This window comes from Ascaphus truei (genome assembly GCF_040206685.1).
Source record: "Ascaphus truei isolate aAscTru1 chromosome 12 unlocalized genomic scaffold, aAscTru1.hap1 SUPER_12_unloc_8, whole genome shotgun sequence".
In the NCBI taxonomy this organism is placed as follows: domain Eukaryota; kingdom Metazoa; phylum Chordata; class Amphibia; order Anura; family Ascaphidae; genus Ascaphus; species Ascaphus truei.
The window spans coordinates 2,210-29,271 of NW_027453844.1; the positions used below are offsets into that span (position 1 = coordinate 2,210).

General features: G+C 46.4%; 3 protein-coding genes across 3 annotated transcripts; 1 reads left to right on the forward strand and 2 right to left on the reverse strand.

Moving 5' to 3' along the window:
* Positions 1-7,489: 7,489 nt before the first annotated feature.
* Positions 7,490-7,948, reverse strand: LOC142473862 (histone H2B 1.1-like). Its single transcript, XM_075580806.1, has one exon. The coding sequence runs from the start codon at positions 7,931-7,933 to the stop codon at positions 7,553-7,555; it is 381 nt and encodes a 126-aa protein (XP_075436921.1). The 5' UTR covers positions 7,934-7,948; the 3' UTR covers positions 7,490-7,552.
* Positions 7,949-8,239: 291 nt separating this feature from the next.
* LOC142473863 (histone H2A type 1-like) lies at positions 8,240-9,624 on the forward strand. Its single transcript, XM_075580807.1, has one exon. It carries the CDS (start codon positions 8,260-8,262, stop codon positions 8,653-8,655), a length of 396 nt encoding a protein of 131 aa, XP_075436922.1. The 5' UTR covers positions 8,240-8,259; the 3' UTR covers positions 8,656-9,624.
* Positions 9,625-25,428: 15,804 nt separating this feature from the next.
* LOC142473865 (histone H4) lies at positions 25,429-25,815 on the reverse strand. The gene has a single exon (XM_075580808.1). It carries the CDS (start codon positions 25,810-25,812, stop codon positions 25,501-25,503), a length of 312 nt encoding a protein of 103 aa, XP_075436923.1. The 5' UTR covers positions 25,813-25,815; the 3' UTR covers positions 25,429-25,500.
* Positions 25,816-27,062: the final 1,247 nt, after the last annotated feature.

The window sequence follows — 27,062 nt, forward strand, 5'->3', positions numbered from 1 at the left end:
AACCATATCGCAATTCACACTGGACGACAATGCACTGGAACAGACAGCGAGTTACACATACCTAGGTCTAACAATCAGCTCATCAGGGAAATTCAGCCTGGCCATAAATACACTGAAGGAGAAGGCCCGCAGAGCATTCTACACAATAGAGAAACAGATGTACCACCTCAAACCACCAATACGAATCTGGATGAAAATATTCAACAGCATCATCACACCCATCCTTCTGTATGGCAGCGAGGTGTGCGGCCCTGTAACATTCCCAGACTCCACAAAATGGGATACCAGCCCAACAGAAATACTGCATCTGGAATTCTGCAAAACACCTTCTCCAAGTACACAGGAGTACATCAAACAATGCATGCCGGGCTGAGCTGGGCCGCTTTCCTCTACTGCTCACTGGACAGAAGAGAGCACTGACATGCTGGGCCCACCTAAACACCAGCCATCCAGTCTTACTGCTACAGAGCAATGAGAAGCCAGGACCTCCTCACTAAACCCTGTGCCATCAAATAACTTGTCCTCTCACTCCAAGGACAAAACCCCACACAGATCAACAACCTGCCGAAAAAATAAATCAACTCAATCGGCAACGAAATAAAGAAGCGGTATGTGACTAGGTGGGACAATGAAATCCAGCGCTCAAAGAAGCTGGAAACCTACCACAGCCTACAGAGAGAATAGAACGAAATCACCTTGTGCCGAGAGGGAAGATGAATCAGCGGGCACTACGGTGCAGTAAAAATCGATGAGGCTGGACTGTGCTACAAAAGAATCCTTTATTGAAACATGGATAAAAATTGAGAGGAGGGAAGAGAACCCCTGCACCTCTAACGCGTTTCACCCGCAATCGGGCTTTTTCAACTCTTTAGAGGTGCAGGGGTTCTCTTCCCTCCTCTCAATTTTTATCCATGTTTCAATAAAGGATTCTTTTGTAGCACAGTCCAGCCTCATCGATTTTTACTGCACCGTAGTGCCCGCTGATTCATCTTCCCTCTCGCACAAGGTGATTTCGTTCTGCTCTCATTCAGCTGGAGCACACAGACCCGGATTATACACATGGACATATGTGAGTACTATCATGCTTTAAAGTGAGCTGCCGCACTACCATTGGTTTATTTTGTTCTTGGTGTACATCAGAGGTTTGGGGGGGTCCTAGGATATCCCCCATACAACTCTCTTTACCCTTGCTTAACCGTGGTTCATCTAGGGGTTAATGCCTAAGCTCTAAGCACGCATCAAGGACATTATGTGTTCCGGTTTGCAGTGAATTAAACAACATATTTTCTGTGCATTAATGGGTATATGCTCTGTAACACTAGTTACTTTTGGGGTCCTAACCTCAACATCTTCTATCTACAGAGAGAATACACTCTGGCACCCTACCTACTGAAGGTAAAAGACCCAAAGCAGAGACAGAACCTGGGCCAGTACAGAATAAGTGCCCATAGACTAGAAACAGGCAGACACAGACACAACTGGAAGCCCCGGGAGATGAGACTGTGCCAAAGATGTGAGCTAGGAGAGGTAGAAGATGAAACACACTTCCTGTTGCGTTGCACACAATACTATGAAATGAGGAGTGCCCACCTAGAGAAACTCACTGCACTTATCCAGAACTTTAATAATATAGAGGAGAACCAAAAAATAGCGATCCTCCTGGGAGAAGATGAAACCACAGCAGAACTGGCTGCACACTATGTCAGCACCTGCCACAGGCTGAGAGATGTCCACTAACCCCCACACCCCTGTGTGAAACTGTTACCCATATACTGTGCAACCATTATACCCTATCCCCTAGTATTCATGTAATCATTGTCCCCCACCCCCTATTATTCATGCGAGGGCGAGGCAGAGGGCGAGACTTCAACTTACACACACACACACACACACACACACACACACACACACACACACACACACACACACACACACTCTCCCATACACACACACACCCACTTACACACTCCACTCTGGTATGCTGCATCTCCCTCTCCCCCCCCCACTCTCTTACCTGCCATGAGAGTGAGGAAATCCAGCCTGGGGGGCTCCCACCGTCCGCCTCGCCCGCGATACACATGGAAGCAGCAGCAACACGAGCAGCACTTCCTCCAGCCACACAGCGCCGCTCCACAGACACATTCAGCTAAAGCCACAATCTCCAGGCCTCTCTCCGCCTCTGGTCCCGGCAGTTGCTAGGAGATCCTTAGTGGGGGAGGGCGTGCCTGTATGCGCCTGCGTTGGTGTGTGGCGTAGCGTCACTGCAGTGCCTCCAAGGGATGTCTTCGGCTGGGCTATCCTTCCGGCGTCCCGCGTTGCTAGGTGACCCGCTTGATCGTGTCCCGGCATCATGAAATGAGCCACAGCACAGCAACGGCACTCTACAGGGGGTTAAATGCACTCCTCCGGGCGATCGGGGGTTGCATTTGTCGAACACTGGCCAAAATCATGTGTGTGCATGGTCCATCTCAGCTTCAAACACTCTCCGGATTGGACAGCTGATTAAAGAGACAATGCTGAATGGCCTAGCCGCCCCCTCTCCATGGTTTTGTATGAGAACCAAACCTATATAAGCCCAGCAAGACTTCCAGAGATTCAGAGAAACTCTGCGTCCGGTGGAACCGTTTGTTGACTGTTTTGAAGCAACATGCTCCAGCTGCTGGAGGTCCTCACCCAAGCCTTTCTTAGTTCCAGAGGCCTCACAGTCTGCAAGAACTTAACCACAGGATAAGCAAGCTTAAGCGACATCATGAACTCTAGTAAGAGTTTATGTTCTATGTTTTCCCCTTTTAATTTCTATTGGGCTAGGCCTGTACTATTACCTGTTCCTAATAACTCGTCCCCCTAGGATCCCTAGAAATGGTGTGATCTGCATGCGGGTCATGACAATGCATATGCAGAAAACACGTCCCCATCAAGCTCTTGCAATATCCACAACTGGGTGTCGTCTCTCAGACAGAGGTAAATAAGGTTTATGTGCAATGCAGCAAGTAAAGTGTGGCATAGATTTCCATATCCCAGTGGTCACCCAACTACGTTACAGATGCACATCATACACAGATACAGTTGTATTGAGGCATACTCACAGACACCATGCAATGCCGATTTGGCAACCAATTGTTTCCTGGCTGGCGAGAGCTGCTGACCCCTATTTGTAGTAGCACTGGTACTGCTTGTTGACTTCCACAATGGAGGTTGAGTATTGCCGGTAGACCGTGTAATCTTCAGCAGCACACCTTCAATTATAAATGCCATTTACAATGAATGTGTTGTATTACATACAAGCTTCATTACCCTGTCAGAGAGACGACAATACGTCCAAGGGGTATGGACATTCCAAGAGCTTGATCACAACTGTTATAATGCAGACAAATACTTTTTGAACTCAGAACAGCTCAAGATACTTCAACAAGTGGGGCGGATTACTTGGCACCAAAAGTCCCCTATGGCCTATTATGGAGACTGAACCAAAACAACATTGTAATTGTGCATTAGGTGACACTTATATATGTTTGTTGAAGGGCATTCAGGGAGACATACTTCCAATTATACCACTATCCTGCTTATTATTGTAGTTTCTATGCACCTCCTATAGTTTTTTTTTAGATTTCTGAGGCATGAAGAAGTGTGGTAACTTTGCAACATAATCCTACATTTCCTATAAGGATATGTAATGATAGCTCAAACTTTTCATAACTGCGCATTGTACCATAATTTACCACATCATTGTTTTAGCATAGCACAATTATCGCCAGTGTATATTCCTCTCCCCTGTGCCTTATTCTGTCTGGTGTAGTTGCTAATTTCCGATTATAAGACAATGATTAAAAGATGGGCCAATGGGGATCATATTAATAAAGGTTAACCCATTGTCCCTACCTATCTTAAGGGATCCTCAGGGGGTTAACCCAGTATCCCAGAGAATAATGTGATTGGGTTTATGTACCTCCCTGATTAGAATGAGTATGTTTTGCTGCTGCCCATGTGTGCAGGGCTGGTAATCACTCAGCGAGCCTGCACACACAGAGATAGGGTCCTGCTATCAGGAATGTGGGTGGGGAAGTGCCCCAGCCATTGTTAGGAGTGGGGAGGAGCGCTGACTCAGGTCTGGGGAACAATGTCTCACCGAGTGGCGCTATTGTTCAGTCCAGATTCTGAGGCGCCTATCTCTGAGGGATATATTGGGTTGTCTTGGGGAACCGTTGCTGGGTATAAGCCCCGTAGGTACAATTTCTATTTGTCAGTTTGAATTTTCCACACCTCTTCAAACCCACCTCTGTGGGGTGTCTTAGGAGCACAGTCACCTGCTGTGTCCCGGATTGGCCGATCAGACGAGCCTCTGCTTGGTGATTAGTCAGCACCCCGTCTTCCATGCTTTGCTATTAAGACAGGTAACCTATGTAAAGACAGAAAGTTACTCCCTGCACTTTAATCATTGGGTAGCAATAAATGGGGAAATAAATATACATAGTGAAAACTAAATCTAGAAGACAAAGGAGACTTTTGGTTACATCCTTTGATCAAATAATGCCAAGCTTGGTAACCAACTTCAAGGTAAGTCTCAATAGCAGGTCCCTATGCTAAATGCATATACATGTTCTGTGAAATATACCCTGTAAAGAGCTGCCGATTTCTCATTACTATGCCATCCGAGGTTTGTGCCGGAGATAAACCAAAGTGAGGCGTGTAAGTGGAGGCGAGCAGGCAATTTGAACTTGCTATAGTGCAAATATCATCCCTCGATTACTGCGCTACCCACAGCGGACGGAGCGTGGAAACCTCCCGGGTTAGCCTTGGAAGCGGCGCCTGGCACCTAGTTGAGAAAGGATTCCCTGTTTGGGTGAGTTTGTGCCCAAACTGTGGGTAGCGCTGTCTGTCGACCTCATTCAAAATGTGTGTGTGTGTGTGTGTGTGTGTGTGTGTGTGTGTGTGTGTGTTCCCGATGTTAAGTGTCCTTGTCTCCTGTGACTGATATCACAACCTGCAAATAATATTCACCTCCCCAGGACCAGCTGTGAGATGAGGGCCGGATCTTTTCCTGGGAGTGCGTCTGTTTCTCTCCTGGGCTTTGCATGTACAGTAGACCGTTGGCATCTCGTTTCTCAAGGTTACGTTTCCTAGACAATGGAAAATTAAATAGAAACGTGTTATTGGGAGTTTTTAAACCCCACTATTTTGGGGTGGGGAGGGGGAGATATTTTGCACACCCACAGGTTCCTAGTTTATGGTTGTGCTACTCCCCAATGTTGCTGTGATTAAGGATAAACAGCTCCTATAAAAATAAGAGTTTTCTAAGAGGTTTCAAATACGATGTTATGTCAATGTTTCTCCATAAGAGGAAACATTGAGGAATTCAAAATAAAATGTAATATATAAATAAATTTAAATAAAAAGGCAAAACCTACATCTCAGATAACAGATTTGTATAATGAGTCCATTCACTTCTCCATCTCACCATTATGTGTCTGTAGTGACGATGATGGGATAAGCTGCCTAACCAGGATCACCTTACAGTGGGTGATTTGTGGAGACTAATTAGCAGAGAAATCATTATCCTCCTGACAATGATGGATGACATTAAACTATGAGGTCACATAGAAAGCTATCACAGAGCCCTTACCCCACCTCCTCCCACCCCCTCCGCACAGCACTAGGTACATGGCCGCCGCTGCTTCTCCTCTTGCTCCTCCGTCTTATTACATGAACCACATTCACCCACCGTGCAGCCTCCGAACTAAAGCCCGGTGCGCGGGGGATCACGGGAGATGTAGTTCCGGGGAAGTGAAGCTGGGAGTCAGGGACATGCATAGTAATGTATTGCAATGGAGACCTTACTGCGCATGCGCATTCAAAAGAGTCTCGGTCACCATAGAGATGAAAGACGATGCACTCGGCGGCCATGATTACTTTGGGCAGATCCCATTGAGTGTAATGATAACTAAGGGCAGAGGAATGAGGCAACCAAACTGTGCAAAACAATGTGACTGGAATAACATGGGATCTTTGAATGAATATTACAGAGCTTGGATTTAGAATAGAGACAGTAATTGAATAGATGTAAAAGTTTCACAAGTGATGTTGGGATAGTGAAGGAACAGCCCAAGTGTTTCTTATTAATGCGAGTTATACATTTGTGTTTTGCTGCCTTTCTCCCTCTATAGATGTTATGGGGAATGTGGCATCTCTGGCAGTCTCTGCACCTGTACATGTATTTGTGTGTTTTGCTCAGTGATCATTTTGCAAATTCAGGATTTTACGCAATGTTTTTCATTAAATTATGGGCTATTCAAGGGATTAAACCTAAATGTATCAAGAATGATGCAGCAATGTCAGAGTCCTATTGATTTGGACTTAATTCACACCAATTCTATTAAGGGAAGCCACACAACGTGCAGTGTGTCACAGAACTATCTGGGGGTGAAACCTGATTCAGATCATGTGAGAAATCCAGGTCTCCGGGATACACGTTAGTACCAAAGCAATACCGCCACCGTGTGGTCTGTGTGTGAATGGCAGATATTAAATCCTTTGGCCCTTTTTACCTTCTCTGTATATTTGTGTTGCTTCCGAGACCAGCAGAGTGTGTTACACATTAAATGTGTGGTTTTAGGATTTAAATAACAAAACAGGACGTGATAAATATGTGCGATTTAGAGTTCTGACAAGTTATCACAAAACCACTTCAACTGCTACTGAAATCTGAGGGAACACATGTTGCTCAGCCTTGTTTTTATACTAAAAAGGTGAAATCCCTGATAACAGGTTGAACAAGGTGACAATAGAAGCCTTTAATGTAACACATCCCAGCCTATTTAATGCAGATTTGACCGATTTCTAAATTAATGTCCAACCCAACAGGACAATGAGAAATATCACTTGTTACATTTATGTAAATGGAATAAAAAATGTGCGACAAACTATAAAAGGCCAATTCTGATAATGCAAATGAATGTGCTCGTATCTAACGCATGTGGCAAACACGGATTGCATGGTCTGTTACTAATCCCAAACTGCACTAGGACTTTCCCCCGATCAGATGCGTTATATACCATGCGGGTGTGAGGGCATCATTTCATGCACACTTATTCTGACACGTGCACATATAATCTGTATTTTAGTGAGGCTCAAAAAAAGTAAATGAGGGAAAATAATCGCAGGTTATTAACCCCAAATCCTACTTCCCGAGCACGAACTCCATTACTAACACAGCAGCGCCACCCTGTGGGATGTGTGTGAACTGCAGATTATCTGAAGGGGATTCTCGGCGATTGTCACTTTGTCTGCGGTTCTCCCGCCTCTTACTAACAAAACACCACAAGTGCAGCGAACACGTGGCTGGGTAGGAAGCCATAAAGAGCTAAAAATACATCACATAAGATACTTTATAAAATATAATAGCTACAAAAGCAAATAACTGAGAAAGTGCAATGTATAATAGAACACTTCCCGTTTATCCCGAGCACAGATGACATATGAGCATATCTCTTATATTGATAAAGTGGGTGGCTCTTAGAAGAGCCTTTGTGTTTGTGGGTCAGTGATGAGATCGGGGTTACTTGGCGCTGGTGTACTTGGTGACCGCCTTGGTGCCCTCGGACACGGCGTGCTTGGCCAGCTCTCCCGGCAGCAGCAGGCGCACAGCGGTCTGGATCTCCCGGGAAGTGATGGTCGAGCGCTTGTTGTAATGAGCCAGACGGCACGATTCCCCTGCGATGCGCTCGAAGATATCATTCACAAAGGAGTTCATGATGCCCATGGCCTTGGAGGAGATGCCGGTGTCAGGGTGAACCTGCTTCAGCACTTTGTACACGTAGATGGCGTAACTTTCCTTCCTGCTCTTCCTACGCTTCTTCCCATCCTTCTTCTGGGTCTTGGTCACGGCTTTCTTAGAGCCCTTCTTGGCCGCTGGCGCAGACTTGGCTGGTTCAGGCATGTCGGGCGACGCTTCCTCTCCAAACAGCAAAGAAACAATGTCACCTAAACCCCCAGCAGCTCTATTTATAGGAGTCCTATGCAAACTAGCAGCCCCAGCATTCTGTTCTTCTATTGGCTGACTTTATCATGTGACCGTTTATGACATCATCAGTTTTCTTTCAAATTAGACGATTGGTGGTTTCAGGATTATGGAACTGATTGGCTGTTTTCAAAACTGACCAATCACAGAGGAGTTCAGCTGCTTTCTGAGTGTATAAATAAGGGCACAGGGGGCGGGGTTTGTCACTTCTCCTGTTACCCGAGCTGCTGTCTGACTGATACACGATGTCTGGAAGAGGCAAACAAGGCGGGAAAACTCGCGCTAAGGCCAAGACGCGCTCATCTCGGGCTGGGCTGCAGTTCCCAGTCGGCCGTGTGCACAGGCTTCTTCGGAAGGGAAATTATGCTCAGCGTGTGGGGGCCGGAGCCCCGGTCTATTTGGCCGCAGTGCTGGAGTATCTGACCGCTGAGATCCTGGAGTTGGCCGGTAACGCCGCCCGGGACAATAAGAAGTCCCGCATCATCCCCCGGCACCTGCAGCTCGCTGTGCGGAACGACGAGGAGCTGAACAGGCTGCTCGGAGGGGTCACCATCGCTCAGGGGGGTGTCCTGCCCAACATCCAGGCCGTGCTACTGCCCAAGAAAACCGAGAGCCACAAACCGGCCAAGAGCAGCAAGTGAGCTTCACCCCCGAGACCAGGAGCAGAGATCCCCACATACCCAACACAAAGGCTCTTTTCAGAGCCACCCACAACATCAAAAAAGCGTTATAGTATTTCACATTTCCTGCAGGACATGTTTTTATTATATTTCTATCTCCATTCTAAGTCACTTTCATTGTTTATGATAATAGTTCTCTTCATTTGTAAAGTAATGTATAATTAAGTCCATGTATGTGGAGGTGTCAGTTCTGTCATTAGAAACAGTAATGCGTTTGATACGACACTGCAGAAAGCAAATCAATATTTAATACCATAAAGGCACCTACTGTATATATAACTTGGGGGTGAACTTTAATTACCGACATGATGATTTTAAGGAAAAAATCCCATAAAATTGATGAACTGATTAAAGTGCATTTAGTTTGCTGGAACCATAACTATAAAGCTTAACAAAAAAAACTGTTTCTAGTTCATCGCTTAATAAATTAAAACAAAGTAGTGTAGCATGGCTAATACACTATAAAGTAGTGTTTGTTTCTGTTTGTGATTATACAAAAGGCGCAACGTGTTGGTATTAGGAGTCTATTCTTGAAACAATTTACCACACGGTGGCGCTGTTGGATTAGAAATCGGTATCTTCATTACTTGGCTTGTAAAGGCTAAAACCTGTTTTTATATCGGACACAAATTCGCAAGCCATGAAGGTGTATTATACTGAAAATGTATATAATGTATCATTAAAGACAAGTGAGTAACATTGATGCAAGAACATTTAAAAAAAAAAAATTTCAAGCAACGTTGTTTACAGATTGCCCTCGAACATGCAAAATCAAGTCATAATATAATTAATGTTGACATGTTAGAAAATAAAATAGCATAATGGTATAGAAAGATTCAATAACCAAAAGGCAGAACACATAATTACAGCATCTGGTCTTCGAAATATACAGCACAAGTTTTTTGGAGGTACAATTTATCAAATTAATTCCTTTATGAGCAAGAACAATAATTAGAATTTATTTTTGTACCACTAATATACTCTGTGCTATAAACTAAAAATTACAGAACCTGTCCCTTGTGTCATTTTTTTTTTTAATCTGAGGAACAGCAATGTCATGTACGGTCCATCTGTGAGCATGTGGCCCATATACTCTCTGTCACGGACTGCACACAAGTGAGCATGTGATATGCAACCAGGCTTAATACACACGGCTACTCTAGCCAACTCACCTTTCTCCTGCACAAGGTACTTTCAATATGTTTATATTAACCCATTACTCAATTGCAATCCCATCTATGTGCGTACATCACTGGATAATTTAGGCAAAATATGTAATTATTTACCAGAGTCTCAGGGACCTGTTTATTATAGAAAAAAAAAATTGTGCACTTAACACACAATCAGTTATAGCTAAATGTGGCAGCAATGAAAATACTCTGTACAAAGCGTGCACCAGTTTATTCTGAGCCCCAACACATTACTTATTAAATGTTTTAATACCCCCGTCCATGGTCAGTCCGGAGTCCCTGGGCTCTGTTCCCTGTATGGGAGCTGGCGGCACTCACAAGCCAATCGGATCTGGACTCAATGACCGGTTTGGCAGCGTGCTGCCACATGCCGTCTAAGCTCTGATCTGACAGCAAGGTATTGCGGAACTGCCGACTGTGCTCTGGCTCCTTGGCCCTAGTCATACTGGCAGGGATAGGGTTGTCAGTTTGGTCAGGTTACACCCAGCTTACTTTACTGGTCTCCTCCAGGACATCCAAGGGATGAACTCCAATGTCCGGAGAGTGATGGTTTCATTCTTGGGACCCTGAACAAACATAGTGTCAGAGGTGGCAAGGTCTCAAGTCTGACAGCAGGTCACAGCCACAATGGGAAATAAATTTGGCAAAGAGCCAAGGATAGCGTTGCACCACGAGCAGGAACAGATGAAGAGGGTGTGGTAAAAACATAGTTATTGGCAACCAGAGAAACACACTAACATGTTTCGCTCCCACAATAGGGCACACTCGACGGACACACTCTATCCCTATTAGTGGCACATAAAATTGCCATAATCAGTTCCCAACAACATGTTGGTGTTATGGCCTGGGAGGTCTCTGCCATTACGGATGCTCTGGGCCATGCCCTAATCGATGAAAACACGGGCCACCTGCAGGGACTTAGGGGCACCATCGGACAGGTGGCAGATGCTCTGGCCCAAACATATCAGGTTGGACAAGAGTGATGACCGTGCCAGGGTCCAAATGGCTGGCCACCATCATAGTGCTGATGGTATAAGGGCACAAATATTTCAACCGCACAATGATCTGCTCTAGCCCAATGGTGGCTCCTCTTTGTGTTGCAGCACAGGCAGCAATCTCGGCAGCCTCGGAGACTGGGACCTGGGTTGCCTGGGTGATATGGTGGGTCACCTGCTATTGCTCGAGCATGGGAATGTGACTTACCCTGGCGTTTATATGAGGAGCTGCGTTGTGGGTCCCATCGCAGGTTGATCGGTTCAAAGTGCAGTGGGGCAAACCACCCTCAGGTGGCACGCCCTGTTGAAACCAAAGCATTGCCACTTATGGGTAAACTTGGTGGTCGGGTTCTGGAACTAGGGGGCACTGGGCAGCTCCACAAAGATGCATCGGACCTTGGGGTTTCTGTATGCCGAGGAGGTTGGTGGCCAGGAACTGGAACACTCGGTTGGGGTTGTTGCCAGAATAGGAGTCGAGCCCCCATGAACTCATTCGTAATCTTGGCAGTTTGCTGAGCCATTGATGGTTTGCCATCCATAATGCATTCACTCACCTCCGGGAAATGTTTGAGTACAAATTGCTCCTTCACGATTAAGATAAGGAATACATTGAAGGTACTCACTGAACACACAGTTACTCACCTCTTTGCATGATGGGCTGACCGGGCCACAGAGTCAGTGTGCAAATCCATGGACCCCTTGTGCATGGCATGAAACTGGGTCCAGTAAGTCTCGGGCGTGATCTCATACTGAGACCAGAGCAGTGCTTTTACCACCTGGTAGTCACCAGCATCCTCCCAAACCATTGCTTGATAGGCTTCCATATCTTTCCCACGCAGCTTGGGGAAGAAGCCTGTCACGGGAGACCAGATTTTTTAACACACTTCGCCAACTGGGGTCTGAGGGAGAAGAATCTAGCCTCAACTAGGTGCAGGGGACTGCTTCAGTAGATTTGCCCTGTACAGCTCCTTCTCAGTGCTATTGTCCCAATAGCACTATTTAAAATCCCGCCAGTCGCCTGTCCGATCAGCTTCAAAACTTGTCTGGTACTCTGATTGGCTTCTCCCCTTACATAGCTCTCGGGCTCCTATACTTTTCATGGAGCAGGGGCAACCAGCCAATCGGAGGACGATGTCTTGTCCGGCTGTACAAATCAGAGGACGGGGCCGGCTTAGTCATTCTTGACCGCCCCTCGAGTAGGGAGGGTCTAGCGAGGGGGAAATTTGAAATAGCCAATGGAAATTGTGCCTATGGGACTCAGACCCGGCAACGGTTGAACTAGCCAGCCCCATACATCCCGCTGGGTAGGCACCTCAGCCTCTCATGTGAAAAAAGTCTTTGCACCAATGAGAACCAGTTTCCCGGACCTGATTACCATCCCTTTCCTGCTCACCATTGTCCTCATACTCACATCGACCCCACCTTCTTGTCACAAAGCAGCTTTTCTCCGAAATGCTAGCAAAACAAAAGGCAGTGCTGGCTGCCTTACTAAATGTATGGGGAACATACTACTACAGGGCACAAAAGTGCCTTTTTTTTACCGATACAATCCCTGTTCCCAATTCCTACTGTTTTCCCCCTTCTAGAGATTACACAGTGATTAGCTCTTTTCTGGAAGAGGTTACACAAAATACATTATACACAGGCCAAACGAGCCTCACCGAGGTGGCTATTACACACAGTTTTGGGGTATCCAGCCGGGCTTCATCTTTATTATGTGAGGTTGGCTACCCCATACCATCAAATATCCCTTTTTAAGATGAAGGCTCTGGGAAAGCTACCCCATCAGGTGTCTCTCCAAGGCTGAAGAACCTGGAAGTCCGTTTGTCGGGGCTGGGATCGTCGTGCTGGGAATGACTATTGGCGTTGCTGTGCTCATTGCACTTTTTTGTGTTGAATGGTAAAATTAAACTCCTGGAGGTCACACCAACTTCCCATTTTCACCTTACACCCGCTGCAACAAGCTAAGAGGGTTGCGATCAGTGATCACAGTGAAAGGCTTCCCGTAAACATGACCTATAACTTCTTGAGAACCCACACATTGTTGAGACACTCTTTCTCGATTGTGGCATAGGTGACCTCCCAAGGCAACAGCTTGCAGCTTAGGTAGGTGAACGTATCCTCGCTGCAATCCTCACCTACCTGGCTTAGCACAGCACTGATGCCATAAGTTGAAGCATTGGTTTGCACCAAGAATCGCTTGATGTAATCGAGGACCACCAGGATCAGAGCACTGGCTCGAGCATCTTTGAAAGCCTTTAACGCTGCCCACACTCAGGAGACCAGGCAACTAGCACCAACAGCATCTTCTTTGTTAAATCAGTCATGGCTTGAGCCAGGGCACTATACTGGGGCAAAAACATTCTATAGTAGCCGGTAGTACTTATAAAAGTGATTACCTGCTTTATAGTGTGGGGGACTGGCCAGTCCACTATTGACACAACTTTCATGGGCTCAGGCTTGAGATGTCCCCGGCCTACCCGGTAGCTGCGGTACAATACCCCCTCCATGCCGACTTATTTATTTATTTATTTATAAAATATTTTACCAGGAAGTAATACATTGAGAGTTACCTCTCGTTTTCAAGTATGTCCTGGGCACAGAGTAAAACAAAATAATACATGGTTACAAATACATTTACATAAATGAACAAGGTATACATTATATACAAGACATTGCATGCACAGTTAAAGAAAATATATATTATGAGCGTATGAAACAGTTACAGACCAGATTAAAGTGTGAGACAGCCTTAGATTTGAAAGAACTTAAGCTGGTGGTGGATATGAGAGTCTCTGGTAGGTTGTTCCAGTTTTGGGGTGCACGGAAGGAGAAGGAGGAACGTCCGGATACTTTGTTGAGTTTTGGGACCATGAATAGTCTTTTGGAGTCTGATCTCAGGTGATAGGTACTGCATGTGGTAGGGGTGAGGAGCTTGTTCAGGTAGCTGGGTAGCTTGCCCACAAAGCAGGTAGCTTGGCACTTGGATAGCTTTAGTGTCAGGCCAGCCTCCCTGATCCTATCTAGGACTGCTGCTACATTAACCAGATGAGTGTACCAGTTATTAAAACAAATGGCTAAGTCGTCCAGATAAGCCCTAACATAGCCCTTAATCCATTCCAGCAACCGGTTGACAAGGCGCTAGAGCGTGGCCAGCGTTTTCTTCATCACAAATGACATGACCAAAAATTCTTACAAGCCAAGGATGATGAAAGCCGACCTTTCCTACGCCTGCTGGGTCAATGGAATCTGTACAGATTCATGGTGGCCAGATACCTGGCCCCGATGAGCTCATCTAAGAGCTCATCCATGTGGGACAAAGGATAGGCATTTGCCACGGTCTGAGTATTAAGATGACGTTATTTTACACAGAACCAAGTGGTCCCACCCTCCTTGGCACCACGAATACCGGTGAAGCCCAAGGACACTGAGCACGATAAATTACCCCTAATGCCATCATCTCCTCAACCTCCCCCTTAATGCTCCACTTTACCTCCGCAGAGATCCATTACGCTTCTTGAGGAGTGGCCAATGATCCCCGGTGTTGACCGGGTGATCGGTTAGATGGGTAATGCCCTGATTATCTGTAAACATGACCTGGTACTGCTCTAGCATCTCTCGCACCAGCTTGGGAACCGCGAGTTGGGGACCCATTTCCACCTGCTCCACTAAGCCTCCCTGCCGGGTTTCTCCCATGAGATCGGGCAGATCCTGGCTTGCCGGATTCCCCAGCAGCGGGCTACAAATAGCAAACACCTCCGGCCCGCTCTTGTGATACTCCTTTAGCATATTGATATGGTATGTTCTGTGCCTACCTGCCTCTGGATCCTGGTTTACCACATAATTACACTCATGCACCCGCCGGTGAACCGTGTACGGGCCCGCCCAGGCGGCAAGTAGCTTGTTCTGCCAAGTGGGCTTCAGAACAAGCACCTGCTGCCCTGGGATTAATTCTCTACTACGGAAACTCCTATCATACCAGCGCTATTGCCTGATCTGAGCTGCCTCAAGTTTAGCCTGTGCCAACCCCATGTGTTCCTCTATCTGGTCCCTGTGCCCCACCACGTAATGTAGCACCAAAGCATCAGTATCTCCCCCTCCCAGCCCTTATGAAACAGATTGAGTGGTCCACGGACATGGCACCCATAGAGGAGCTTGAAGGGGGAACGGATGGTAAACTCCTTTGGCACCTCTAGATACGCGAATAGCAGGTGATGTAAGTGAGCTTGTCAGTCTCACCCTTTTAGCTTCCACAAATGCTTGCAACATTGACATTAAGGTCCCATAATCCATTCGTTTGGGGATGGTAGGGGGTTGTACAGAGAGATTTGACCTCGCACATTGCCAAGAGACATTGGAGCAGTTCGGACATGCACTGTGCCCCCGGATCAGCCAGGATCTCACTTGGGAAACCTACCCTAGTGAATATCTCAATCAAAGACTCTGCCAATTGACGGGCTTCAATCAAGGACAGAGCAACTGGGATCATGTGCGGATCCACTATATTTACAGCTAGGCGCTGGAAGGACTCACCGATCACCGGTAGCGCTCTCAGGGGAGCCTTTGTGTGGTCACTCGACTTGCCCACTAGGTGGCAGGGATTACAGTTATGGCAGAACACCAATACCTCCTGTCATGACGCCGGTGAGTAGAAAGTCTTTAGTAGCCGGGCTCTAGTATGAGTGACTATCTGATGCCCCTACCAGCAGGATCACATGGGATATCTGCATCAACTGTGCCCTATACTCATGAGTAACAACTATCTGTCGCCTTAATGTCCCTGATCTGACCAGAGCACTCTTGGATTCCTGTTATGAGACACTGTGGTGCCAAAGGAACCGATGGGACACACCCTTGGAGTCAGACTCGGTCGCCCGAAGTATCATGCCCTCCAGTTTGGGGTCCGATCACACAATGTCCATGAACTCCTAGCTCAGTTCTGGTAGGTTGGCCCTGTCAAACAGTCAGAGGAAATGTTGGGACAGGGTTCGGGACAAATGTCTGGCTTGTTCTGGCTTACCTGCTTGGTGTCCACCGGGACTTCAGCTCTCTTTGGCTCCAAAAGCTGGGGAGAGATAATTGGGGTGGTGTGCGGCAATGCCAAAGGCACTTCCACCTGGGCAACTTCCTGACTTTTGCTCGGGGTGACCGCAGCCACTGGTGCATTTTCTTCAGAGTAGGAGCAAATAAAGTGCCCCAAGTCATTGCCCAGCAGGATGTTGGTGTCCAAGCCGGGTTACACTGTGACATCCCAGACTCCTCTACTAGTGCCCTGATCAAGTAACACCCGGGCAACTTGCAATAACTTGGGGGCTCTGTCCAGCATTCTCACCGGCATCCCCGTGCCTTGGAGAAGTTTCTCTGGGCTGACCATATCAGGTTGCACCAGATTACCGTAACACCAGTGTCCATCAGGCAGGCCACCCGGAGATGGCCTATGGTAACCAGGCACAAATATTGTTGGCGGACATCATTCCAGCCCGATGGCTGCGATTCCATGTCCCTCCTGATCCACTTCTGCATCGTTGACTGCTGCTGCTAGGTCTGCTGCTGCACATTCTGCACGGCCTCCACTTGCTATGCTTTTGGGGCCAATCTCACGTAGGGGATTTGTCTCGCTGCTTGTGAGCATTGCCCCATATTGGGGTTACTGGAGCAGGGTGGGTTGGGGCAGTCCACCCGCAGATGGCCTAGCCAATTGCACTGGTAGCACCGGCGCTCATGGGCAAACTCTACAGGCTTTAGCTGCAGCACCTCCGGCACTCCACTTGTTCCATCCCAGCTTAGTGGCCTTGGGAGGGTCAGCTACGTTAGGTGGTGTTGTCGCTGACACTGGATCGGGGGTCAGGACCCACTTCTCCAACTGTGGCCGCATGGTCACAAAATCATCTGCCATCATGGCGGTCGTCTGGTGCATTCTCGGCTTATGCTCTATGACCCACTCCCGCAACTCCGGTACACATTTGGGCAAAAACTGTTCACGGATGACGATGTCCATCCTGTCTAGGAGCGAGGTGACTCTGCATCTGGCTACCCACCGAGGGCTGTGAAGATCTAGCCAGGAGTTGAACTCCATGTAGGTGCCCCGCCTCCTTTGTCCAGAGCCCTGAACTGGGCACAATAGAACTCCGGTGAGAGGTGCACTGGACTATGCTCATTATGTTTGGAACTATCGGTCCTGCGGTCTTGAAATCACGAACTACTCAGAAATGAAAGTCCCGCAAGAGATTCAGAACTGGGCCAAGTGATGTCCATTACTATCCACAAGATAAAAAGCCTTTCACAGGAGACCAGAACCTTTACACACATCCCCCGGGATCACACAGTGATTAGCTCTTTTCTGGAAGAAGTTACCACTCAATACATTATAAACAGGCCAAATGAGTCTCACAGAGGCAGCCATTACACACAGTTTTGGGGCAGCGAGCCGAGCTTCCCCTTTATTATGTGAGGCTGTGATAGGATGAGGCGGAGGAGAGGATAGTTGGTGATGGACTGATTATGGTTTGTGAGGGTGGGATGAACAGTGGTAGTTCATCAAGGGTTAGTGGTAATTTTAGTGGGGATAATTAATGGAGGTCTCAGTTAATAATGGAGCAATCTATGTAGGGTTTTACAGGTACAGTTAATGGGAGAATCATTTTTTTTTTTTTCAAATAATTTTATTAGGCATTTAGATATGTATGCAGGTACAACAAGCGATAAAGCCTAACATTTTTAAATCGACATTTTTTTGGGGGGGAAACAGATTGACAACCTCAGTTGTCAGTAAAGAGGGGGGAGTGCCTTCAGAGAGGGAAGGCAGGGGGGGGGGACTGGAAGGGTGAGTGGGGGGAGAGAGGGTCGGAGGGGGTTGGGAGTCCCATCTGGCTGTTGGGGATGTGGTCTCGCAGGTAGTTTTAGTTCACTTCTGGGGAGGGGGTAGACCTCTGTGTCGTTTGAGCTGGTTGTCTGACCCTATTGCAGGAAATCCACGGTTCCCAGATGTCCTCGTAGGCGGGGAGTTTTTGTCTCACGATAGCGGTGAGCCTTTCCATGATCATCACCTCGCCGACTCTTTTTTTGATCGTTCCCAGTGCCGGCGTGGTTGTTTTCCTCCAGGAGGCCGCAATACAGCATCTTGCAGTGGTAATAATGAAGGATATTCATTTCCTGGTTGGCCGGACTATGTCAGTCATTGGTGTGGACAACAGGTAGGTCAGTGGTTCGATAGGTAATTCCAGGTCAGTGACCACTTTTATCAAAATTTGGACCTTAGCCCAGTACTTCACAATTTCTGGACAGGTCCACCAGATGTGGGCCATGTCCCCTCTATGACCACAGCCTCTCCAACATAGGTCTGATGCCAGAGGGTAGATCTGGTTTAATCGTGCTGGGGTAAGATACCAGCCAAACATAATTTTATAAATGTTTTCCTTTATTGTAGTGCATAGGGAGGTCTCTGAGGCTGCCTGCCAGATTTCTTCCCAAGTCTCTCTGTCTATATTTATATTCAGGTCTGCTGCCCATTTGAGCATATAATCATGCTCTTTGGGGGTCGAGGAGCGCTCTAGAGCACCATAAATGTCCGAGATTAGACCTTTCTGGTGGGTCTTTGTCTCGCAAAGTTGTTCAAACGTCGTGAGAGTGGGGTATTCTGGGAGAGGGCATGTTGTTCTAATAAAGTTTCTGATTTGGAGGTATTTAAATGTGTCCAATTCTCTAATTTTATATTTGGTCCTCAATTCTTGGTAGCTCAGAAGCCTCCCTAGGCTCAGTAGGTCCGCAATCGCCTCTATATCCCATGTGTTGAATTGATCGAACAGTTTGGATCCACATCCCGGGGGGAACTTCGGATTGTTAAAGATGGGGGTCAATTGGGAACTTTTGGTGGTAAGGCCATATTTGTATTTACATCTTATCCAGACGTCCCACGTGAAACGTGAGGCCTGTAGTTTAAGATTGTGTGTATGCCCCTCTCCTCTGTCCAGGCTCCAGAGGCAGGCTTGCAGAGAAGGCATTTTGGCACATCGAGTCTCTATCTCTACCCAACTACAACGGGTCGGGTCCGAGTTCCACATTACTACCTGCTTGAGCTGTGCAGCTAAGTAATATCTGTGTAGGTCTGATACTCCCAGTCCTCCCCTAGATCTTGCTGCCAGCAGGACCGATCTGGCGACTCTGGATCTCTTGCCCTGCCAAATGAAGTGGAACAATCTGTTCTGAATATGTTTTAGATCAGCGCCCGGAACGTGGGTCGGGAGTGTTTGGAAAAGGTATAACATTCTTGGGAGTATATTCATCTTAGTAGATATCATTCTACCGAACCACGATATCTGGTAACCTTCCCACTGATCTAGATCCTTTTTGATCTTGTCCCATAACTTCGGGTAGTTATCCCGGTATAAATCCCGGTAGTGCCTTGACACATTAATTCCCAGATATTTAATGTATAAAGGGCACCATCTGTAGTTAAAGTTAGTTTTGAGGAGTTTGACTTCGGGATCTGGGAGACTAAGATTTAGAGCCTCTGATTTGTCGCTGTTTATTTTGTATCCTGATACTTTACCAAACTCCGTCAGTTTCTTCTGAAAGTTAGGGAGGGAAGTTAGGGGTTTAGTCAAAGTAAGAATGATGTCATCAGCGAATAGGGAAATTTTGTATTGCGCTTTATCGATAGGGATTCCCTGGATGTTCGGGTTTGTCTTATTTTAGACGCCAGTGGTTCAATCGTGAGGGCGAAGAGGAGGGGGGATAGGGGGCATCCTTGTCGGGTACCATTTTTGATTTGGAATCGTTCAAGGCCTCCGCCCGAGAGTCGTACTGAGGCAGAAGGGTTCTGATAAAGTGCTTGAACACCCTTTAAGAACGAGTCTCCGAAACCAAATTTTATCAGTGTTTGGTCTAGAAATAGCCAGTCAATCCTGTCAAATGCCTTCTCTGCGTCTAGGCTTAATAGCATCGCCTTTGAGCCTGAAAGGTGGGCATGGTCTACTAAGTTAATTATTTTACGTGTATTGTCTGAGGCCTGTCGGCCCAGGACAAACCCGACCTGGTCCTTGTGTATTAGTCTCGGGAGGATAGGGTTAAGTCTGTTCGCCAAAATTTTACTATATAGTTTAAGGTCGTTGTTCAACAGTGAGATTGGTCTGTAACTGCCACATTGGGTGGGGTCCTTCCCTTCTTTAAGTATTATCGCCAGATTTGCGGACGACATTGTGAATGGGATAGGACTCCCTTCTAAGAATGAGTTGAACAAGCTCAATAGGTGTTTGGACAAGATGGGGAAAAATTTATTGTAGTATGTATTTGTGAAACCATCAGGGCCCGGCGCCTTGGAGATCTTTGAGGCCCTAACGGCCACTTCTAATTCGTCCAGCGTAATTTTTGCATTTAGATAAGTATTTTCTTCCTCTGTTAGTGATGGAAGATTGCAATCGGATAGGTAATCAGCGGCTAATGCCGAGTTCGTTATACTAGAATTAGCAGAGTGGGTCCTTAAGTTATATCATTTGGTGTAGAATTTGGAGAATTCCTCTGCTATTTTTTTCTCTCGTTGTATTGGAGTTCACCAGAGTTATTCCTGATCGCCGTTATTTGTGACTTTTTCTGTATTCCTCGTAACTTATTAGCGAGAAGTCTATCGGCCTTGTTCCCTTTATCATAGTACCTCTGACCCGTCCATCTAAGAGCTTTTTCTACATTTTCCAATTGGGTTATTCTTAAATCGTTTCGAGCAGTTGTCAATTGTTTGTAAATTCTCCGGGAGGGGTTATTTTTATGCTGCTGCTCTAAATTGATTATTTTGTCTGTAAGCTCTTTAGTTAATTTGAGTTTAGTTTTTTTCCGGTGGGAGGCAATCGAGATAAGATTTCCTCGGATTGTCGCCTTATGGGCTTCCCACAGGCTTGCTGGTGAAGATACAGAGCCTTTGTTTATTCTAAAGTATTCCCTGAGGGATTTTTTGAGTTCCAGCACTGTCCCGGAGTGGTTCAGTAGGGAATCGTTTAGTTTCCAGCTATATGAGATAATTTTCCCAAATGGAATGGATAGGGTCATGGTGATAGGGGCATAATCTGACCACGTAATTGGGCCGATGTCTGAGTCTGTGGTGGCCTCTAGGATGTTCTTGGTAGCAAGAAAGTAGTCAATACGGGAATAAGACTGGTGAGGAGCCGAGTAAAAGGTATAATCCCTTTGCCCCTGATGTTGTGTTCTCCAAATGTCCACCAGAGAAAAGTACCCAACAATGTCCTTGAATTTTTTCCCCAGTCTTTGTGACTGAGTGGAGTGTTGTTGTCCTGGGTGGCTCGATTTGTCTTCTTTTGGGTTGAGAGCCATATTAAGATCACCTGCAATAAGTAGCGAGGATAGGTACTGTGGGTCAATTTCTTCCAGAACCTTCTTCAGAAATTCTGTCTGGTTCTCGTTCGGGGCATATAGGTTAAAAAGGGCGATTGTCGTGCCTGAAAGTGAGCCGTAGACCACAATAAATCTCCCCTCTGGATCTGCCTGAATTTTTGTTAAATTAAATGGGGTGCCCTGACGGATCAGAATGGCAACCCCTCTGCGTTTGCTGCTGAATGATGAGAAATAGCTCAATGGGAACGCGTGTTGAAATATTTTAGGCGGTTCTTGAGACGTGAAGTGCGTCTCCTGGAGGAAAACAACATCTCCCACTGTATTCTTTATCTCCTGGAGGGCCAGGCGTCACTTTCTATTGTTGTGTAGGCCCTTCACATTTAGGGAGACAATTTTTAGTGCTTTTTGGTGAGACATAATGACCTCCCAGAGGGTACCGCGTGTGTTGTCCTTGGACTAGTGCTGGAGAGAAACAGCCAAAATGGGCAGAGGGGGAGGGTTGGGTAAGGGGCCGCTGGGACAGTAACAGCGGCTAGAAAAAGAAAGGAAAGTCGACCCTAATGGGGTCTAAAAGGTGTTGAACCGGTCTTTAGTAAAGGACCGGTTAGTGGGGTTTAAGACCCTTGGGGGCTGGTCCGAAAACGGTCTCCAGTGAAGGCGGGCTGGGTGGAGACCCTTTAGACTCTATGGTTTCATCCGAAATGACTTACACCGGGGAGGCCTGGTAGATGAGATTTCTGGACAGCTATGCCTTAGCCTTGTCTTCCGATGTGTGTGCGGAATTGGAGAAGGAGGGGAAGGTGGGTAGGGGAGGGGTGGGTTGGGGGTGAGAGCGGCATGGGAGAATCATTTTAATAAGGACAGTCATGCGTTAGTATTTGCGAGAGGAGTTGTAAATTTTGAGAGCACTGGGAAGGGGACAATCAGATTTTGGAAGCATTGTGGATGGAAACAATGAGTTAGGAAATCACTGGGGAACAATGGATTATGAACACTTTGAAAGGGAACAATCTGATTAGGAAACAAAGGGGAAGGGGCCAATCTCCTCACTACAATAGATTAGGAATAATTGAGGGACACTACATTGCTTAGTACTTGAAACCAAGCATTAGGAATGCCATGGCAGTAGAAGCGGGAAATAATACAGAGTGGGAACACTGGGGAAGGGAGCAACCCACAAACTATTACAACAAGAATTAGGTAAATCTTGAAACACTTGAGAAGTGGACAATCAAAACAAGGCACTGAGGGAGGGAACAATGTGTTTTGAGCATTGGGCGAGCAAGAATGAGAACAATATATGAAACATGTCACGCCGGATAGTAAGGAGGGGAGCATAGTTCTCGTTACATATTGCTTACTAACAATAGTTGCCACAGCAGACCAGGACTCTTTCACTGGATCACGTGCCAGACAGGACACAGCGATCAAATAAAGAGGTGTTTATTTCAGCAGTAGCCATCAGACACAGCACAGAATCTCCTAACAGAGCTATACTCGCACCAACCAGGGAATACAGGGGGAATCCTAGCAGTCCTAGGTGCCCAGTGCCACAGAAATGGCTTACCCGGAGCAGCTTCCACTCTTGTAGAGGATCAGGAATTCCGGCAGTGCTGAAAACAAGTTGCAAGCAGGCAGGTTTAAATCTTCTGCTTCAGAAAAGCACACAGCCTTGTCTTGGGTGTCTCTGGCATGACATCAGAGAATACCATTTAGTCCATCTCCATGCCAGTCCAGAAATGATCTGTGGAATTGATATCTGCCACCCCGTTTCTAGATTCCTGTCTCCATAGCAAATCATGGAGATAGGGTGGTGACCCATCAGAGTGCCTGATGTGTGTGGAAACAATCACAGTTCCCCAGGCCTCAGTACACACCCCTGGGACCAGGCTTAACCTGTATTATTCTGGACCCCGTCCCTCCCACCTACCTGTCCTTTCCTGGGGCTCATCTGGTCACCAGACCCTGGAGCTGCCCCATTTTAATGTGCCGTGCAACCCCTTCCATACCCTGTAACTGTAATTCTTTACTCTCGTGTTGTAAACTGTACCAAAGTATACACTGTGTGTGCATATATAAAGCATAGCCAAGGTCTCTGTACATTGGGCTGAGAATCCCACTGAGCAGCCCACATGTCCGGAGAACTGCTATTGCTTGGAGTGGAGGGGGAGGAGAGGGACAGGAACAAAGGGAGAGTGGCTGGGGAAGAGATCGGGCTGACGATCAAACTTTCTAAAAGTGCAGCATTGCGCTGTATCCCGAGATATCGCTGATGCTCATGATACAGGCGCCGCTCCCACTGACAGGCGATGCTCCCACTGACAGGCGCTGCTCCCACCTACAGGCGCTGCTCCCACAGGGACGTTCATATTTCTCCAAAAGCCCTTTATCTTTCACCCACCCCGCGCCCAGCCATGATTGGCCAATGCAGATGTGACCTCACGTCCTGTCTCCCATGCAGTATCCACACATGATGGTCGCGGCTCCATCTACAGCGATTTCCTATAGCAGCGGGGACTGTATGTAAGGGGAACCCAGCAGCGCTCAGGGTCAGTGTGATCCCAGCGTGCAGGGAACTAAGCGGTGCGCCCCAAGGCTGCGCCAGAGACACCTTCACACGTCGCTGGGAGCTTCATCCAGCGGGAGATGTGAAAACGGTTCCGTGCTGCGGGACAGAGTCTCAGAAAGCAAACAGGTTTGAAAGCTCTGCAGTCTCAAACCCCACAGGAGTGGGAGCAAACCCTGGGGAGCCTTGGAAGTGGCGCCTGGCACCTAGAATCCCCTGTATTCCCTGTTTTGGGGAGTGTAAGGGGTTTGTGAGTTTGTGCTGTGCTGGATACGGACAGAATAAATTCTCTTTATTGAAACGCTTTGTCCGTTCTGGTGCCTTGATCCCGGGGTTACGTTCTGGTCTCCGTGATAATCTTTGAGATAAAGTGTGACTGAAATAAAAAAAACAAAGGATCATTGAATTAATAGAACAGATTGATTTAGAAACATTGTTCACAAAGTAAGTAAGACCCCAAGTGTTTCTTATTAATGTGAGTTACACACGTGTATGTGTGTTTTGCTGCCTTTATTTTGGTGCTGCTGCGTTTTCCCTGTATAGATTGTGTGGGAAATGTGGCATCTTTGGCAGTTTCAGCCCCCACATCAGTACACATATTTGTGCGATTTAAGAAGTGATGCTAGAGTTCTGTTGATTTTAAACTTAATTCACTAATTATATTTAAGGGAATCCGCAAAACGTATTTAACACAAATATCTGGAGGTGAAACCTTTGATTCAGATCATTGTGAAAAATCCAGGTCTCCAGAATCCAGATCATTTCCAAAACAATACTGCCACCGTGTGGTCTTTGTTTGAATGACAGATAGTAAAGCTTTGGCGCCTTTTTACCTTCTCTGTATAATTGTTCCGAGATCCCCAAACCGAGTGTTTTACACATGAAATGCGGGGTTGTATTTATGATCATAAAACCAAAAAACGTGATCAATATGTATGAGATTTACAGTTGTGACAAATTATCATAAATGTCACATAAAGTGCTAAAGAAAATCCGATTGCATTTTTTTCTTATCAAAAGCTGATACATGATGCCCAATATATGGGACTATTTAATGGAATATAAAAGGAGTGACTATTTTATGAAGCATTTGCATTGGGGATTTTGTTTTAAGAGCAGAAAAGACAGCAAAATAATAATGAATGAATGCTCAAAGATTGTCATTGTTTTATACAAGTCTATAAAAATGTAATTGTTTTCATAGCGGTTAAAATCAATACAGATAAGGCATTTATCATATACATTTTCTTTTGCAGATTGTACCAATGTGTAATGTAAAAAAATGGATCGAGCAATTAAAATCACGTATTTAAATCTGTCAAGTGCAGGCACTTCTAATTCAGAGAAGTTATATCAAAAAGTGAAACCAATATGTGGTTTGCTTTATGAATGAGCAGTTAATAGCATGAAGGGAGAATAGCAAAGTTTATATAACTCACGAGTGTACATGTCAATTCATAGAAAAGAATCATAGATAAAGCGCTCTAACAAAATGCTGTCACATACTGGTGGTTTTGTAGTGAATTGTATTTCTCTAACCCGTTTCCAATATGAAATATTGAGTCCCGTCAGAGACAGCAACATGAAAACGGGTAAGAATAAGATGGCGGTGTAACCAGAGCTCTATACAGGAGAATGTGGGTGGCCCTTAAAAGAGCCTTTGGGTTAAATGAATGTGAATTCCGTATCATCAGTTGGTAAGAAGTGTCACCGTTTAGCCTCCGAATCCATAGAGAGTGCGGCCCTGGCGCTTGAGAGCATACACCACGTCCATAGCGGTGACTGTCTTCCTCTTAGCGTGCTCGGTGTAGGTGACCGCGTCCCGGATCACATTCTCCAGGAAAACCTTGAGCACCCCACGGGTCTCTTCATAGATGAGACCGGAGATGCGCTTCACTCCTCCTCTGCGAGCCAGGCGGCGGATAGCAGGCTTGGTTATGCCTTGGATGTTGTCACGAAGAACCTTCCTGTGCCTCTTGGCACCTCCTTTACCGAGCCCTTTTCCTCCTTTGCCGCGACCAGTCATTCTGCACAGTGTCAAAACAAGAAGCGAATGAGGTAATTGCGGTAAAGCTGCTGCTTATATGCAGTATGAGCGGACCTGAGTGAAAACCACAGACACCCCATGTGGGGAGAAAGTGAATTGCACTGGAAGACGTTCCTTGATTTTGATTGGCTGAAAAAGTCTTTCGTCTGATTGGCTCAGTGAAAGCCGTTACTGTTTATAAAAAAAGGCCGCGTGGTAATGGGATTGGTTGGAAGTTTATCTCATTAAAACTGTGATCACATTTGCTTTGCCTAGTATTGCCCAACTCACACGAACACATTTGTGTGCCATCTATTTCATGTATTTAATTATATTGTGTCTGCATCTATATATCTGTAAATGTAATTCATTTGTAATATTTAGATGTGTATGATCAACTACATTCATCAGTATTTTTTTTTATATAAATACCCCTGTTTTATAAATTTGCTTTTATTTCTAATTTACCCTGCATGAGGTGACACGTGGAAGAAATGCAGACCGGGGAAACAAGTTCAGCAAACACAAATCCTCCAGTAGAAATGTCTGAAGTTGACAGTTACTCCACAGGGTGGCAGTGCTGCTTCGAAATTGAAGTCACGTGGGAATGAAGTTACATGAAATCACTATAAAGCCATAACACAAGTCTAAGGCTGTGCCTATAGTTATAGTGCCGCCGATGGTGACGGCGACACGACCGGTGACGTCACCCGTCGCCACCGGTGAAAGTTATGTTTTGCCGCGACGGCGCGGGATTCCGGGCATTTAATTGGTTCATGGATCGTCACGTGACACGACGGCCCCTGAAAAATCAAATTTGCCGGCTTCAAGTTTTCGCGACGGCGACGTTGCTCCGTCGCTTTGTCGCCGTTGTGTGTTGTGTGCACTATAAGCGCACGCTGCGGCGGCAATGCTTTTGTGTTTGTGCGATGTTGTGTCGCTGTCGCAGGCACTATAAGCACGGCCTAAGGGCTGTTAAATAGTGTGTGCAGCCGTGCACAAATGTATTACATTTGTGCACACACACAGATACACACACACACACACACACACACACACACATATACATACACATGCATACATACATACCCACAACACACATATACATACACATGCATACCCACAACACACATATACATACATATGCATACCCACAACACACATATACATACACATGCATACATATATACACACATACACACACACACACATATATACATACACATGCATACATATATGCACACACACAC